At 45.2% G+C, this 18,845-nt stretch overlaps 1 protein-coding gene across 1 annotated transcript; it reads left to right on the top strand.

The window, feature by feature from the left end:
• Positions 1-653: 653 nt before the first annotated feature.
• LOC142785274 (uncharacterized) lies at positions 654-5,165 on the top strand. The gene is made up of 2 exons (XM_075883715.1): positions 654-1,219; positions 4,964-5,165. Exons 1-2 carry the CDS (start codon positions 680-682, stop codon positions 5,003-5,005), a joined length of 582 nt encoding a protein of 193 aa, XP_075739830.1. The 5' UTR covers positions 654-679; the 3' UTR covers positions 5,006-5,165.
• The last annotated feature ends 13,680 nt before the right edge of the window (positions 5,166-18,845 follow it).

The following is an 18,845-nucleotide window of genomic DNA, read 5'->3' as shown; positions in this document are numbered from 1 at the left end:
TGATGTCCTTAACACCCGCTTGTTTCCCGATATATTCCGCTCTATTCTTGTTCTTTGGTTTTACATCTATCGCTCCCCGTTGCTCTCCGTGGCATCCTCAACTGAAGTGAAACCTCTTTGTAATCCTCTCAGCTTCTGCTCTGCAGCTAAGTATCGGTAAGATGCAGCTGTTATATATCTTCTTGAAGGATAGTGGCAATCTACCATTCATGATTTCAGAGTTTGCTTATTATGCTCAACCCCAGTCTTCTTCTTCCTGGAGTTACTTTATTCTCGTGCTTCGACTCCACAGTTACTGCCTGTTCTTCTACCTAGATGTACTCCTTATAACTTCAAGTGCATTGCTACCTATCCCGAGGCACTGTTGTCTTCCGAGGTCACTGTAGATTATTTTTGTTTACTGCATAATATTTTCTTAGCCTACGTTTCTGCTGGCCTTGTCTAATTCAGTACTCAAGTAATGTGCTTCGTCCCCTTACTTACTAAACAATTTAATGTAATTGCGATGTGCTTGCTATAAACAAACTCTATATTAACTTGTATCCCTAAATGTTTACATTCTAGGCCTCTGAAAACACATTGTAAGCACGTGGTAAATAGCATAAATTTGTGGGCACGTCGGCTGGCATCGGAGTGGCGTCATCGGAGTGGGCACGTCGGCTGGCATCGGAACGGCGTCATGTCAAACCCATTCCTGTTCTTTGTACAGGTATTCCTGCCTGTGGTGTCTACGGCGGCCAGCGCATCGACTACGCAGACGAAGATAAATGCCATCACGCTCCCGTATCAGCAGCTTACCCATGACCAAGAACCGCACGTGCTGAATCTTTCTACACCGCATGATGGCGCCTCGACTGCATCGACTATGGCTATAAAAGGACGGCTGCAGCAACACCCGCGCAATGGGCACGTCGGCTGGCATCGGAACGGCGTCATGTCAAACCCATTCCTGTTCTTTGTACAGGTATTCCTGCCTGTGGTGTCTACGGCGGCCAGCGCATCGACTACGCAGACGAAGATAAATGCCATCACGCTCCCGTATCAGCAGCTTACCCATGACCAAGAACCGCACGTGCTGAATCTTTCTACACCGCATGATGGCGCCTCGACTGCATCGACTATGGCTATAAAAGGACGGCTGCAGCAACACCCGCGCAGTGGGCACGTCGGCTGGCATCGGAACGGCGTCATGTCAAACCCATTCCTGTTCTTTGTACAGGTTGGTGTCGATTACTCCTCAGTTAAAACAAGCAATCGTTGTTTTATACAGCTGACGTGCCCAAGCTGTCTACATGCTTTTTTTGTGAATACATGGGATCTTGTACGGTCTTTGCTAATGTTGTGCGGAGACGTAGAGCTCAATCCCGGACCTAGTACCGCGGAACTTCTCAAACAATTACTTGATGGTCAGAAACTTATACAAGAAAGGCTAAACGCCATTGAATCCAAGCTGCAAAAAGTTGACAAAATCGAAAAAACTGTGCAGTGCCTTGAAAAAAGGCTTGTGGATTTAGAAGACCGAAGCAGACGCAACAACCTTGTGGTATTTGGTATTCCGGAAAGCGAGAATGAATCAACCGTTGTCCTAAGCGAGAAGGTCGTTACTGAGCTTTTTAAAGATACTTTGGGAGTAGAAGTACACTCAGTAGAAAGATTACACAGAATGGGGCGTCGCCAACCAAATAAACCTCGCCCTGTGATACTGAAATTGTTCGACCATCGTGAAAAAATAACCGTTCTACAAAACTGTTTTAAGCTAAAAGGAAAGCGCATGTCAGTGTCTGAAGACTTCTCCGCTGCCACTAGGCAAATAAGAAAACAGCTCTGGGATAGCACGGCTGACCTACGCAAATCGGGAAAGAAAGTCAGACTCGTGCACGATAAAATTAGAATTGATGATGAGCTATTTGAATGGGACGACGAACAAATGACTAGAGTATCAGTTTCAAAACGCCGATCTAGGGCAAGGCAAAAAGATGCGTGACCACACAGTCACACAGAAAGTTTTACTTGCCTAAACATTAATGCTCGCAGCATCGTAAATAAAACAACCGATTTGGAAAGCATAGTCATCGCGCACAATCCAGAAATTATAGTAATCACAGAAACATGGCTTAACAGCGACATTGGTGATTACGAAATTACACCCTCGGGTTACTGCATCCTTCGAAACGATAGAGATACGCGTGGTGGCGGAGTTGCGATTATATTCAAGGACTCGCTGGAGTTGTTGAGACTGCCCGACATCATAGGAATCGAATGTGTTGTCGTGAAGGTTATCTTGAAAGAATGTGCATTGATAATTGGCGGTTTCTATAGGCCCCCTAGTTCAGACATATCTTTCTACGAAAGGCTTAATAACTTTTTATTGCCTTATAGAAATCACTCCAGTAATCTAATGCTTGTTGGAGACTTTAACGTTCCCCACGTTGCCTGGGACAATGACTTTCCCTATGCGCTTTCAAATGAGGCTGAACATATTCTTGATCTTGTGTTGTTTCATGATTTAACACAACTTGTTCATGCACCTACTCGAGTCCAAGGTACCAAACAATCAGTCTTGGATCTATTCTTGGTCAACCACAGGGTATTACAGCGAAATCCAACTATCCGAATCTTAGAGGGTATATCGGATCACAAAATTGTATGCCTGGATATGCAATTAAGCTGTATCCACAAGGTGACAAAGCGAGAAACTTTTGTTCCTGTGTTTGCACGTGCAAGTGATGTTGACGTACTTGACGTACTAGACAGCTCTTTCGCACACTTTGTATCCCTCTACGAGTCGGATAAGCACTCGGTTAATCACCTGTGGAACTTTTTCAAAAACCTTGTGACAAAGTGCATTGACGAATTTGTACCACGTAAGCGTAAAATAATACGGAACACTAACCCCTGGATAACCAAAGAGATAGTACGCTTGGGACGAAGACTTAAAAAAGTAAAACAAAAACTGAAACGGCGCAACGAAGCGTCCACAAGCAACTTGGTTTGCGCACTGAGATTGCAGCTTAAAAACTGTATTGCTGACGCTAAAGCTCATTATCAAAACGTGCAACTAAAAAAGTTTATTTCTTCGTCCCCGGCGAAATTTTGGAGGTATCTGTCACCAAATAAAAAATCGGCACCTACTCTTGTCTTAGACGGCAATGCGGTGACTAACAGCTCAGAAACAGCGCGCATACTCAATGAATACTTCTGTTCAGTTTTCACTGATGATAATGGCACGGAACCTGAATTTCTTTTGTTTGGTGATTTGCCACCGATTGACAATATAGAAATAGATGAAGAGGGCGTATTTTCCCTTCTGCTCAAGTTAGATGATAAGAAATCTAGTGGGATCGACAACATACCTAATGCTTTTCTGGTGCGCTACGCAGAATGGTGTTCTAAGTACCTAAACCTAATCTTTCGGAAATCTCTTTCTCGAGCAGAACTTCCTCATGACTGGCGTTACGCCAAAATAACTCCCATACCAAAAAAGGCAAACCAGTACATACCTTCCGCGTACAGACCAATATCGTTGTTATGCGCATGTGTTAAAGTTCTGGAACACATAATATTCAAGCACCTTTCCGCGTTTATCGAAAGCAACAACATAATAGACAGTCGCCAGCATGGCTTCCGACGCGGCTTATCGACGGTTACGCAGCTACTCGAAATGGTACATGACCTTGCCTCTGGACTGGACAAACAAAACCAAATTGATATATTATTTCTAGACTTTGAGAAAGCGTTTGACCGCGTGTCACACCGTAAGCTTCTAATCAAATTCAGGGCAATTTTGAAAAATGACTCTTTATTAGCCTGGATCGAAGCATACTTGAGCTGCAGGTACCAGTGCGTCACAGTTGGTGGAACCAACTCGCCATCCGCGCCAGTTCAATCCGGCATACCTCAGGGATCCGTCCTGGGGCCTCTTTTCTTTTTGGTTTTTATAAATGACATTGTCCGCGATATACCAGTTAAGATAAGGCTTTTCGCAGATGACTGCGTGCTTTATCAAGAAGTGAATGATCCTAGCGACCAGCTTCTTTTAAACGATTCTTTATCTAAAATTCAAGACTGGTGTACGAAATGGCAAATGAACATAAACCCCAAAAAAACTGTTGCGATGACCATAACCCTCAAAAAAGATCCTTTAAAATTCCGATACAACCTAGGCAATCACTCCTTATCATTCGTTTCGCAATATACGTACCTTGGCCTTGTAATCACATCTGATTTAAGGTGGAACGATCACATAGCTTACATTGAAAAAAAGGCTTTGAGAAAACTAGGTTATTTACGAAGGACGCTAGCTAAAGCAACCCGCGAGACTAAGCTACTCGCATATAAAACGTACGTAATACCATTACTTGAATACGCGTCGCCTGTATGGGACCCCCACACACAAGCTAACATTGATAAACTTGAATCAATACAGCGAAAATCTGTACGGTTCGTGTTTAATGCCTACCGACACGACACATCTCCATCAGCTCTTTTGGAAAGCGCTAAGCTGAAAACTTTGCAATGGAGACGTTACCATGAAAGAATGAAGTTGTTCTACCTCATATATAATGACAAGCTAGCAATTCGGAAAACCAATTACATTAAACCAATTTTGCGCCGCGAAACGCGCTCCTCCCACCCTAAAAGAATTGATGAGCTTCTCTGTCATACTAACATATATAGGTACTCCTTTTTTCCCCGCGCAATCAACGAGTGGAACAAATTGCCACCAGAGGCTCTGGAAAGTGTCGATCTGAAATCATTTCTCCGTGCGTTACCTGCTCCATCTTTCTGATAGCTACACTCCCATTTCCTTTACAGTGCCTTTGTTCTTGTGCCCATTTTAGACAAAATATTTGCCTTACAATTTGCCACGCTTGTAACTAACATGCCCGGATGTACTTTTTGAATTGTTGCTGACTATTCTTGTACTTGAACTTTTTTTTTTTTTTTTTTTTTTTTCACACAGCAAAACCTGCTGAGCACTACTTTCGTGCAGTTTTCAGTATAGCCTTGTATGGCACGGCAATTGTGGACTGCATTTCCAGTTTCCTTTCTATGTGAATCAACGCGTTCCTTTTTTTTGTACCACTGTATAATCTGTTCAATATTTTTTTTGTACTTCCTGCATTTGTGTTCATTGTACCGCCCACCCCTGCCCAAAGTCTGGCATTCAGACTGGCAGTATTCTTCTAAATAAATAAATAAATAGCTCTGCCGTCTGTGCTCTCTTTCTTCTTGTTCGTTTCAATTGTAACGTGTCATCCAAATGGTATACGGTTATAGGAAGTCACCCAACGCTCCGTGTTTCTGGAAAATCTACGCATCTCATCGAAGTCAATCACAGCAAGTAGGCCAAGCACTTGGGATTGTTGTTAATGTGAATCACCCTGAACATTGCCCAATTATGGATGTAGTTGAATGGCAACAAGCGTGCGCAGTATATAAAATGAAGCAGTTTGTTAGAAGCATTTCTGTTTCTCCGCTGTTTCCTGAGCTCTCGCATCTGGAGTAACTTGCTCTATGAGTGCACGTTGAGCCACTGCGTCGCACGCACTCGCTTTCGGAGTACCCTACTAAAAAAACCTTAAGCCATCTTGTTCAAGATATGCGGGATCCGTATATAATTCCACACGAAATTTACAGATTTCGTACGACCGTTTATGGAGGCATGTGGAAATCGTAAGAAACTGCGGACAGCAGCATACGGCCCATAAGGACATCCGTATTCGCTATACGGATGAACCATATGGCGATACAGAAAATATGAGACGATATGCGGATTGTGCGGATCATATAAAAGTCGGATTCATATGATCATATGGACCATTCGTATGACACAATGAAATAACAATCTTTGCACCGGCTGTGTAGAAATACCCATGTGCCATAATTAAAGCATGGTGTTCAACAAAAGGAAGAGACACAGGTAGAGTAGATGAGACCCATGAGTGTGCCCCTTTTGCAGAAAAATTTTTTATTGCAAAAGTAAACATTTTTAGTGTGCAAGCTTGTCTATGAAATATGCATAATATTTATTCATTTTGTTTCGGAATACTACAATTGTATATTATCAATTTTGGCTAATTAACAAACAAGGAACAGAGATGCAGCAATAGTAATAAAAATAAAACTTTTAAAATCTGGAAGATGCAACGCACTGCAGGATATAATGTAATTGAAAGCAACCAGCTGCATACATACAACACCTTCTTTTTCTTGAAGGGGAATAAATTAAGTCAGTTATGTAACTACTTCTCAAAAATCTTTGTTTCAAAAATATCAACGCATTGGGCTTAGTATATACAGAAAGTCTGCTCTATCTAGTCTGCTATATGCCTTACCATGGTTGTTTAGTGGCTAAGACACTTGGCTGCTGATTCTTAGGTCGCTGCGGTGGCTGCATTGTCGATGAATGTGAAATCTTCTAGGCCCATAAGCCCAGGTTTGAGTGTACGTTAAAGAACCTCAGGTGTTCAAAATTTCCGGAGCCCTTCACTAGGTTGCCTCTCATTTTTGTATATGGTAATATTGGGTTGGTATATACCACATATCATCATAGTATGCTATGTTTAATGCATTTGTTTGTCATGTATGCGTGCACAAACAATCAAACTGGTGTATATACACTCCGTTAATGAAGCCTATATTATGGTATTTGCAATGCATGACCCGTCATTTATGTTCATCAGGCACTCATGTCAATTCATATCAACAAAACGGCTGGAAGTTCGCGAAGACAGTCATGTTATTCACGCTAGACGAGACATGCATGTTATGAATTCCATGTTAGAGCCTCTAATTTACATTCCTCGTAAAGTCATGTTATTCAGTATCAAATTTGCTGTGCCAAGCTTGTTAAACTGCCATGAGTGCAGCATGAGCATGGCTTTCGAGTCACTGTACTCATGACATGCATTTCCAGAGTTTCATGCAGCCACCTGTTATTTATCTTCCTTATGTCACGCAATAACAGACTTGGTACATGTCAAGCTAGCACAACGGCTGCAAGCGCACTATATGAGTGGCATGTAATTCATGTCCTACATGACGTGTATATGATATATCTTATGTTATGGTGACGATGATAATATGTGGGTCCTAACGATCCAAAACCACCACATCAATATGAGAGACGCCATAGTGGAGGGTTCCGGAAATTTCGACCACCTGGGGTTTTTAATGTGCACCCTAATCCATGTATTTTAGCTCAACACCTATCCTTAAACTTGTCATACAGAACTGTCATGTGGAGCCAATATTGGTATATTTTCATTTGTTTGAATAGCCGGGAGCTTCCTGGGACCATGTCATGTAACTCATGCTGTACATGACATGTATGTCATGATTTGCATGTTACAAGCTGCCACCTATGTTAGTCATTACTCGTGTCATGCAATATCAATTCTGCGATATATCCAAATAAGAAAATGACCGCAGGAGCGCCATGACCGCTGCATGTAAATTATGCTATTTGTGACCTACATTTTATAATTTTCATGATATGCCCAAACATTTATGATAGTCGTGCACTCAAGTTGTGCCACTATGATTTTGGTATATATCCCACAAGCAAAATGGCCAGGAGAGCATGAAGTCATAGGCGGCTATAGAAGCACTCAAATTTATTAAAGAGTTGAAATGACTTGTGCTTAAGAACACAAATACAATAATCAGCACAAACATCTAACTCAAGAATGAAGTAAACCTTCGCATTGAAAGTTTTCTGCACAGTATGGGGTTCATAATTGCCTCTACAGACACCACTTCGCTTTCGCGCATACTCACTCACGCCTATCCACACCCATTTACATAGTGTTTTACCAGACATGAATCAGATTTCTTCGCATATTGCAACAAGTTCTGCAGCTCTTGAAGATGACTTTTGATAACAAAACACAAAATCTGTGTTACAAGCCATTTTCTCTTGTTCAAGGAGGGCACAATTTTAGACAGTAGCTCTAAACATTTTTCCTGTATTTGAGCCTATGCAGAGGACAGTTCATTCAATTATATTGCAATGGATTCCTGCACACTGAATTTGAATGCCACGAGCTTGCAGATGCTAAAGCAAGATCTTCTGTCTATATAATGCCCTCATTCACGTGAAATTTTCCAACTTACTACTGGCATGAGCACTCTTTTGAGATCGCTCATGCGAGAGGGCACAGGGGTGTACCCAAAAGGGGTAGGGAAGGGGCGGCAAGAAGGGAGAAGCAAAGTTCATCCCATACACAGTCATAATAGGCAAAGGGCGCTGTGATGAACCATCATCCCCCCTAAAGGGGAGCCCTGCAGACACACCTACGCAAGAGTGCATGGCGACTGCTTGGTCTGAGCTAGACCATCAATACAAGGCATGCGCGGGCATTCACTTTTCGCCTCCCTGCTATAATCAACAGAAGCAATGCCAGTTTGCTACACAGGGACGGCCTGGGTGTTGTGTTCACTTACCACTATCTACAGCTTATCTGCCATGTGGTACCCAAACTGTGAGCGTTTTCAAGTGAATGACACAACAGTTCCTCTATCGCATGCCTACCAACTTTGTGTGTCACAACAATATGCTTGCTCCTATGTTCTTTTGAGCTGGTACTGAAACACAGAAGGAGACCAGCGTTGTATCAGGAACGTGCAATTACACAAAATCACGACTCTTTTTCTCTCCATGTCACCATCATTTCATCACTCCTTTGTGTATTTTGGCTTGCACACACTGAATTCAGCCTAAAGAACCACATTGATTATATCTAAGAGATCACAACTTGTGGTAGCGAGTGTACGTGGTTTATATATTAGTAGTATAGTGAAGGAATGATGACAACAAAAGGGAACAGCAAGCATCATCGCAGAGTATGGCACCACGAGATCGGCGCTCGAGCTCCTCCATCTTCCTCGTCCTGTCGCTATCTCCAATCTCCCACCTGCCCGTTTGGTTCGCCCAATAAACCTCTTTACATTTGGTGGATCGTGCTGGGTAACCACATCGCCTACAAGCTGGAACTCCGATCTCACACCCTGCCATCGACCATGCAAGTTGACGCTGCTCAACAAACAATACCTCTCGCGGCCGCTACTTGCCCCCGGCCCGGTTCATCAGCGAGACCCCCCGATCTTTGCCGGCACCGAAGACCAGGACGTCGAGGACTGGCCGTCGTCATACGAGAAAGTCAGTGGACCCAACAGGTGGGATGACGCTGCTAAGTTAGGCACTGTCAATTTTTATCTCACCGACGTGGCCAAGCTGTGGTATACAAACCACGAAACCGAGTTCGCGAATTGGTCCGCCTTCAAGGAGGCAATACGTGCCGTTTTTGGTCGTCCTGCCTTACGGAAGCTACGCGCCGAACAACGTCTGCGCACACGGGCACAAGAGCCAGGTGAAACTTTCACATCATATATAGAAGATGTGATTGATCTCTGCCGGCACGTCGATGCTTCCATGAGCGAGAGTGCGAAGATACAGCACAATATGAAGGGCGTCGACGATGACGTTTTCCAGATGCTTCTCGCGAAGTCTCCAAGCACTGTGGCAGAAGTGGTGACTTTGTGTCAAAGCTATGATGAATTGCGGAAGCAACGAGCTCAGACGCGACGCTCATTCCAGACAATCCAACCAGTGACCGCACTGGACGCTATGTCTGACCAGACAAACCTTCTCGGACAAATCAAAGACTTCGTGCGAGAGGAAGTGGCTCGGCAGCTTCTCTGCTGCCTTTTCCTCAACGCCAGGAGCTCTCGCACCAACAGCCACTGCGACACCCACCACCATTGGCTCCCGTGCTCCGACATGTGGTCCAGGAGCAGATTTCCGAGGCTATGCCGGTGCCCTTGCAACAGCCCCCCGTCACCGCGCCTCTTACTTACGCTGAGGCACTAAAGCGGCAGCAGCGACACCACCCCCCGTCGTTCCAGGGACTGCCATATACCTCAGCCCCGACTCAGCCGTCCACCGCCTGGGTTCCTCCCATTGCCACCACAGCCTCGACTCACCCGTCTGCCGCATGGACTGGTCCCCTCGTCGCCAATACTTGGAGAACGCGCGATAACCGGCCCATCTGTTTTGCGTGCGGCGGCCCTGGCCATATCGCCCGTTACTGCCGTCGTCGCGTGCCGGGATACAGATACGGCCGGACACAGAACAGCTTCATGGACCTTTCTCCATCCCGTCTGAAAAATTCTGACCCTTAGTCAATCTCGTCTTCACGGGAATGTCTGCGTACTATGTCTGATCGCTAACATTCACCCCGTCGTCGCTTCCTCTCACCCATGCGTCGTCGGCCAGCTCCTGAACACGAGGGAAACTAACCACCGCAGTTCAGGAGGCAAGAACTGCGCTGTCGAAATGCTCAAGTCCTCGGACATTGCCGTCGAATATTGTCGAAGTTTTTGTAGAAAGTACTCAAGCATATGCTCAAGTGGATACTGGTGCTGCCGTTTCCGAGATGGACGTGAAACTTTGCCGCAAGCTCCGAAAAGTGACGACGCCTCTTAATATGATGTCTTTGCAAACAGCGAATGGGGACCCGGTTCAGCCTGTAGCCGCCTGTACTGTCCGACTGATGATCTCGAAGGACCACTACACTGTTGAGTTTATTGTCCTGTCGTCATGCTCACACGACATCATACTTGGATGGCATTTTTATCGCGTAACCATGCCGTTATTGATTGTGCAAGATCGGAGCTTGAACTTTTCCCGTTTTACGACCAACCAACCAGCCGCATTCAGCCCGCCGTACACAAACTGGTCGTCAAAGAAGGAACTGAAATTCCTCCGACAGCAGCTGTGTTGCTTCCCGTGTTCTGTGACGGCATTAGGAACGAAGCTGCATTCTTTGAGCCATCAAGCCTCTTCCTTAGTCGAAGATCACTTCTTCTGCCTTATTCAACCCTCTCTATTTCTGAAGGAAACAGTGCTCTTTGCCTTATCAATCCCCTTCCGTATCCCGTTGAACTGTTTCAAGGTGAATCTCTTGGACACGTGCATGCCATTGATAAAGAACAAATTTTTACCATGCCGCCAGATTGTTCCGGTGACTACGACGCCATCAGTGCCCTCAACCCTTCCAATATACCACCTTGCGAGCTTTTCGAATCATCGATTGCCGACGAACTATCGCCATCTGAACGCTTTGAACTCCTTCAGCTGCTCTACCAGTTCCGTGAATCCTTTGACGTTGCTCAACCTACCCTTGGCCGAACTCCCAGTTTTTCCCACCGCATCGACACAGGTTCCAACGCGCCAGTACGACAGCGACCATACCGTGTTTCCGCCACGGAACGTCAGGTTATCACCGAACACGTTGACGATATGCTCAAGCGCGACGTTATCCGACCTTCCCAAAGTCCATGGGCATCACCTGTCGTTCTTGTTAAGAAGAAGGATGGTACAATTCGCTTCTGCGTTGATTACAGGCGCTTAAATAAGATCACTCGCAAAGACGTATACCCTTTGCCCAGGATTGATGACGCCCTTGATTGCTTACAAGGTGCCGAGTTTTTTTCGTCGTTAGGTTTGCGTTCGGGGTATTGGCAGGTGCCCTTAGCAGATGGTGATCGTCCAAAAACAGCATTCGTGACACCGGACGGGCTATATGAGTTCAATGTCATGCCCTTCGGCCTCTGCAATGCGCCAGCCACATTCGAGCGCATGATGGACTCGGTTCTGCGGGGTTTGAAATGGAACATATGCCTCTGCTACCTCGACGATATCGTCGTCTTTGCACCCGATTTCGCAACACACCTTGTACGCCTGAAACATGTCCTCACGTGTCTGAAGAATGCGCATCTCCAACTGAATCTCAAGAAATGCCACTTCGCTACTCGGACGCTCACCATTCTCGGTCACGTCGTATCAAAGGATGGTGTTCTTCCCGACCCAGCTAAACTACGCGCTGTTGCTGAATTCCCCAAACCAATGACTGTAAAACAGTTACGCAGCTTCGTAGGATTGTGCTCCTACTTTCGTCGGTTTGTGCGCAACTTTGCCTCCATAATTGCCCCTTTGACTCAACTTTTAAGCAGTGCCAACGACATCTCATCATGGTCTTCCGAATGTGATCACGCATTTACCACTCTTTGCCGTCTCCTGACATCACCGCCTATATTGCGCCACTATGATCCCACGGCAGCAAATGAAATCCATACAGACGCCAGCGGTGTCGGTCTCGGTGCAGTTCTCGCTCAACGCAAGCCTGGATCCTCTGAGTATGTCGTCGCCTACGCCAGCAGAACGCTCAACAAGGCTGAGGTAAACTACAGTGTTACCGAAAAAGAGAGCTTATCCATACTTTGGGCAATTGTGAAATTTCGCCCATACTTATGTGGCCGCACCTTTGCTGTAGTTACAGACCATCATGCCTTATGTTGGTTATCGTCGCTGAAAGATCCATCAGGTCGCCTTGCTCGTTGGGCTCTGCGACTTCAAGAGTATGACATCCGCGTCGCGTACCGTTCCGGCCGCCAACATGCCGATGCTGATGCGCTCTCGCGATCACCACAGTCGACTGAGGCTGCCTCTATATCTTCTATGGAACACGCGCTGTCCGCTCTTGACATCAACACAATGACCTCTGCACAGCGTGATGATCCATGGATAACTTCGCTTCTGGACGTCTTATCTGGGGTACCGACACTTCCCATCACTCGAGCAATGCGACGCCAGCCTTCGCACTTAACCACTCGAGGTGGCCTCTTGTACCGGCGCAATTACTCAGCAGACGGCAGGAAGTGGCTGCTTGTTATTTCCCGAAAGCTACGCTCTACAATCTGTGCATTATTTCACTCCGACCCGCAATGCGCTCACGCCGGTGTCTTCAAGACCTACGAGCGTTTAAGGAAGCGGTACTACTGGCGTGGGATGTTTACTTTTGTTCGACAGTTTATTGACGGATGCCACGAGTGTCAGCGACGAAAACAGCCACCGAATGCAGGAGCAGCTCCACTACAGCCGCTTGCGTGCCCTTACCGCCCATTCGATCGCGTCGGAATCGACCTTTATGGACCACTGCCATTGACCACAGCAGGTAACCGGTGGGCCATCGTTGCTGTAGACCACCTGACACGGTACGCCGAAACCGCTGCTCTTCCTACGGCGACCGCTCAGGACGTCGCATCTTTCATCCTCCATCGGTTTGTGTTGCGTCACGGCCCTTCTCGCGAGCTCTTCAGTGACCGGGGCCGTGTATTTCTATCCGACGTAATCCAAGCACTTCTCCGTCAGTGCCATATTGTACACCGGATGAGTACTGCTTACCACCCCCAGACGAATGGCTTGACTGAGCGGTTTAATCGGACCCTGGGTGACATGCTCGCGACGCATGTGGCATCTGACCAAACGAACTGGGACCTGGTTCTTCCGTTTGCGACCTACGCGTACAACACCGCTACCCAAGTCACCACCGGCTTTTCTCCATTCTACCTTCTATACGGACGTCAAATATCACACACAATTGACACTTTGCTGCCATACGCACCAGATGTATTTGAGTGCACGACCGTGTCTGAAGCCGCCCGTCACGCCGAAGAATGCCGCCAACTAGCGAAGCAGTTTACTACGGCTGACCAGCAACGCCAGAAAAAGGCCCGCGATGACGACCACCCTCCTGCCACCAAGTTCGCCCCTGGAACCCTTGTATGGCTGTATGTACCACCCTGTGCACCTGGTTTGTGTACCAAGCTACTTTCAAATTACCATGGCCCATACCGCGTGGTAGAGCGCACATCGCCCATCAATTACGCCATTGAACCGCTTACGCCACCCGGTAACCATCGTCGCCGTGGACACGATATTGTTCACGTGGACCGCTTGAAGCCGTACTTTGACCCGCTCGTTCCTACTTGTTAGATCGCCAGCATGGCTTGATCTTTCTCGACGGGGGCAATTATAGTGAAGAAATGATGACAACAAAAGGGAACAGCAAGCATCATCGCAGAGTATGGCACCACGAGATCGACGCTCGAGCTCCTCCATCTTCCTCGTCCTGTCGCTATCTCCAATCTCCCACCTGCCCGTTTGGTTCGCCCAATAAACCTCTTTACAGTAGTGACACTTTTGAGTTCAATATATATACCAGCGCGTAAAACAAGAAATGATGACATGAACAGAAGAAAGACTGGTGTGTTTAATGCTGTTAAAATCGCAGGTGACCCATAAAGCTTAAACATAATTATACAGAAACTCTGTGTTGTAGATACCAAACCTCATGACAAACTTTTTGGTTATAAGTTTTCAAGGAAACGGGCAAGCACGATATCCAGTGGCCAATATTGAGAGAAGACGTTTGAAGCGAATGTGTTTCTGTGCTCTAATTCCCAATAGACAGTCGGTAGCATTGATCCACATCAATAATGCCTCTTTCAACTACAAAGCTACAACAACTGAAACGAATAACAACACAGGAAAAAGGTAATAGATATCAGGGAGGTGAAACAGGTTGGACAGGTTAGCTGTCCTACGGTATAGAGGAGGGAGGGGTTAAAAAAATTCCACGTGAAGGCAGGAGTGTTCCGTCACCAATAACTCTTATGCATCATTACACAGAAGCTTCGTGTTGATTATCCAAAAGCTCATGTCAAGCTTCTTCGTCATTAGAGTTCAAGCTACTGAGCAAGCAATTTATCAAGTAGACAATGTTGTATACAGACGTATGAAGCAATTTGATTTTATGCTCTGTTTTTGCATATAGACAGTCGGTAGTATTGATCTGCTTCATTCATACCTCTTACAACTACACAGCTACTTGAATTGAAGCTCAAGAAAAAGAACAAAAGGGTAATAAAAATCAGACAAATTAAGCATGCTGAACTGATAGCCTATCCTACATTATAAAGGAGGGGGGGGGTCAGAAAGAGAATTGCACGTTAATGCATGACTGTTCTGTACGGGTAGAAACGGTGTTCATCAGCGATGCACGAATGGTCTCAAATAGAGCTAAGTTATTTTTGTGATTCGCAGTAGCATTTTTTTACCACAGTGCAGATCATGGCTGCAGTGGCGCGCCATACGATGATTGTAAGGGCCTGTTTTGATGAGAAGTTTCAAGATGGAACAGGCACCTTATATTTTAGATGATGGCTGCATAGACAGAACTGCAACACATGTTTTAGTTTGCATTAAAGTGAGGATGGTTGAGTTTCGCCTTCAAGGGCAGAGCAAAATAGCCTAAGCAGGCTCTGTGTGTATTATCATCTTAGTGGCTAGCCGACCTTTGGTTCTTGGTGGATGCTTCAAACATGCTGCAAGAAAATGAATGGATGCGTGCAAGATATTGATTTTTTCAAACTATCCTAGAATGCCTACAGAAAGCGCAGATCTATGGTGCTCCCTATGCCATAGGTTGTCTTTTTTTGAAGCGTGGACTTTTAAAGAAGGAGCATGGTGTTCTTTTTATCTATTGACTTAGTCCCCTATTATTTTTGAGCCAACTAATCACTTGTTCCAATCATTATTTCTACAGTTTTGTTACCTGAAAATGTCAGAAAAATAAAAGTAACAGCTGTGCAAGCCAACGCAGTGCCAACAATGCAATCGACCGTGATATTTTTTACCTCTAGTTTCCGCAACCAACACATAAAAAATAACGAATGGGAAAGAAAACAGAACAAAACGCACTACACAGATCGAAATTTCAACGCATAATTTCATGATTGATTGATTGATTGATTGATATGTGGGGTTTAACGTCCCAAAACCACTTTATGATTATGAGAGACGCCATAGTGGAGGGCTCCGGAAATTTAGACCACCTGGGGTTCTTTAACGTGCTCCCAAATCTGAGCACACGGGCCTACAGCATTTCCGCCTCCATCGGAAATGCAGCCGCCGCAGCTGGGATTCGAACCCGTGCCCTGCGAGTCAGCAGCCGAGTACCTTAGCCACTAGACCACCGCGGCGGGGCCATGATTTCATACCGTGTCCTATAGAGGGCGATACGGTTGTGCAGCTTGCTAAGCCAATAACACATCACTGGTAAGTGGTCTTTACTGAAGGGGATAAGTGTGCTCTAAAGCTATCTTCAAGCGTTAGCTAGGTGCATTGTGCGATTGTACCTATTTCCATGGACATATATTTTGTGGCCATATCTACGCCGCACACTTTTCTGGCATCTTTTTGCTAACAATTTTGCCGATCAAACACGTCTGAAAACAGGCATTTCGCCACGTACACACATGCTTGATCAATTTAAGCATCTTTATTGAGGCTGTTCCGCTACTTAGTCGGCCATCACGCGTAACAGGAGCGACACGCGGTTAACCCCAGCATCTAACTGTGTTCCACTAAGTAGCTGTCTTGCTCTACCCCGAAGGCAGCGCGGGGATCTGCGCAAACGGCGGCTGATCAAGGCGGCTTCCCTTTTCTTTAAGGCGTCCAAATAGTTTGCCTTGAAAGATAGCGCACTGTATTACATAGAAACATTACTGCTTTTTAGACATTTTCTGATTCATTGAGAACGCAGGTACAACTGCGTTAAGCCAATACTTTTGTTTCTAATTATTTGACAAATCGCCTTGCACTTTTTTTTCAATTTCGCACGACGATGTTTTTTTCGCGAACAACTATTCAAGCCGAATCCTCCAAAGCCAAAGCCAGCGTTATTTGTACGTAAAAACAACTCAAGGTAAAAGCAATAAATTTGCGCAAGGAAGCTCTGTTCCGCTTTCGTGAGATGACCAAAGATTGAGCACAATTTCTGTGTTTCTTTAAAGTGCCGATGAAGTTAGAGTCGTGCAAGGATGAACGAAATGCGTGGTGCGTCGAGGACTTCGAGATGATGGCTGATGCCCTCGGCGACATATTTCATGGCAGCGTCAAAAAGTGAAGGTAAGTTGGACAGGTTATCATGTAAAGCGTGCAACTCGGCGCAAGGCTTGTGTTACTGCACTCGGGCTAGGCATCGTAAATGGGCAGCCTAACGTTCTCATGCGTGTGCGCGTTACCGATTCGCTTTGACTACGCTGATAGTTGCGAAGTTATAGCACATCGACCCGGCCTTACGGAAGCAAATTCCTGAAAACTAAGAACATGCGTGTGTGTAATGATTGTGTTTTTTTCATGTGCATTGTAGTAAGCAGGCCGCCAGCGATACTTGCTTTGTTGTCGACAAAACAGAGTTTGCAGTGACTTTTGCGGCTGGGCAGCATTTTGCTCGTGTTCAGGGGATTATAATTTTGAACTCTTTTCAATTCACCTAGTGAACCACCGAAGTGGTTATAAGAAGCTTACATTCACGGTGAAGTGGTTAGTGGTTATTCCGCACTCAACAATGTCTTGAGCTAGCTAAACGTAATCACCTGTTTTGCGGCGCTGGGAAAGACGTTCACACAATCGTGTGTTTACAAGCACGTCGTCTTCGCTTGCTAGTATACTGTCGTACCAGCCAGCATTCATGTTGGACAGATGACTGTTAACTTGCTTGCATTATGTATGACTTAATATTGTGCTAGATGTTTGCAGTTTGTATAATAATGTGCTGCCAGCATGAGGTAGAATGCATTACGCGGCTGTGTGGCAGCGATGTGACTATCGCAGAACTTTGTTGTTGCTGTTGCAAGGATACGTAAGATGCAGGAGTATTTTAAATCTGACTAGATCATCAGGATTGTGACTGTTTAGCACAAACAAGACAAAAATATGAGCAAGACATGTATTGACATGACATGCGTGCATTTTTGCATCGTCCTTTCGTTGTTGTATTGTTTGCACTAGAACACATATGTTATCGTACTTATTGCAGCATGATTTTTTTGCCCGATCCATGATACAGTACAGACATCAGCAATACACATGGAAACATTTCAGTTAGGTATTAAAGATCATAGCGACTATAGCATAGTAGCAATAGCACGAAGTATGAATGAAACAACAATGTGGCACGAGAAAAGACTGCTATCTGAAAAATTTATTACAGAAAACCCTGCCCAAAAAACTTTAGCTACATACCTCGTACAAGGAAGGTCTGGTAAAATCAACAGGTTTGTTAATTGTGTCTCTTGTTTTTTCGAACCATACCCTCGTTCATCCTAGGTGTGCCGCTAATATTATACTTTAGTCAAGTTTTTGCGCAACATATTTTTCAGTTGACAGTTCCTGCTCGTCCTACATTGTTCTTTGTTTTGTTTCTTGTTCTTACTATATGTTGTTTATTATCCTGCAAACAAAATAAGGTCTCCAGCCACTTTTAGATCATATTTCTTAATGTTAAGACTGAAAATAAAATACTGGCTTGACGTTTTGGGGCAGATTCGGTTTTTTTCTTAGGGGTGACTGTCCGGTTCGCTCTGAAGCTAGCGACTCTTCTTAGGGGTGTCCCTTTTTGTACTGCCGTTCTTTGCGCCATTCTAGTTGCTGTTTTCCTTTTTTTCCACACATGCTAGCCCGCTTCAGACTATTTGGACTCTATTCATTTGGCAGGCGTAGCAGTGTTCATAACACTGAATACTCAAACAAAAAAAAGTATCTCTTGATGTTTCATACATCAGATTTATGTCAATACATTACAAGTAATCATATATTCAACTTGTACTCGGTGTTTGCTCTCATATTGATCACAACGTTACCATTGGCATCGTACTTCAGTTTTTCACGACCTATTTGGTATTGCCTATTGCATGACATTCTGCCCCTAGCAGCCTCACACGCACGAGAGACGTCAACATGACATGGCCAGCCATTTTGTCATGTTCGTGTCTCATTTATGGGTGTTTTTTTTACTTGTAGCAGAGCGTCGTACATGTACTACCTGCGTTAATTGAAAGCCCAACAGCAGCAAGCATTTTCTATGGGATAATATGCGCCATCTAGTCATCACCATTGACAGGTGCGGGCATCCTGTAGCAATGCGCATATTCAC

The sequence above is a fragment of the Rhipicephalus microplus genome, unplaced genomic scaffold, assembly GCF_043290135.1.
Source record: "Rhipicephalus microplus isolate Deutch F79 unplaced genomic scaffold, USDA_Rmic scaffold_20, whole genome shotgun sequence".
NCBI classification, from domain to species: domain Eukaryota; kingdom Metazoa; phylum Arthropoda; class Arachnida; order Ixodida; family Ixodidae; genus Rhipicephalus; species Rhipicephalus microplus.
Note: the sequence above shows the minus strand (reverse complement) of the source record. Positions and strands in the feature narration are given on the sequence as shown.

Bases quoted from the DNA above. Each gene is read 5' to 3' on its own strand.
- LOC142785274 (XM_075883715.1), top strand. From the start codon at position 680: ATGTCAAACCCATTCCTGTTCTTTGTACAGGTATTCCTGCCTGTGGTG. The intron at 1,220-4,963 runs GTTGGTGTCGAT...TTTTTCACACAG, and splicing joins CATTCCTGTTCTTTGTACAG to CAAAACCTGCTGAGCACTAC.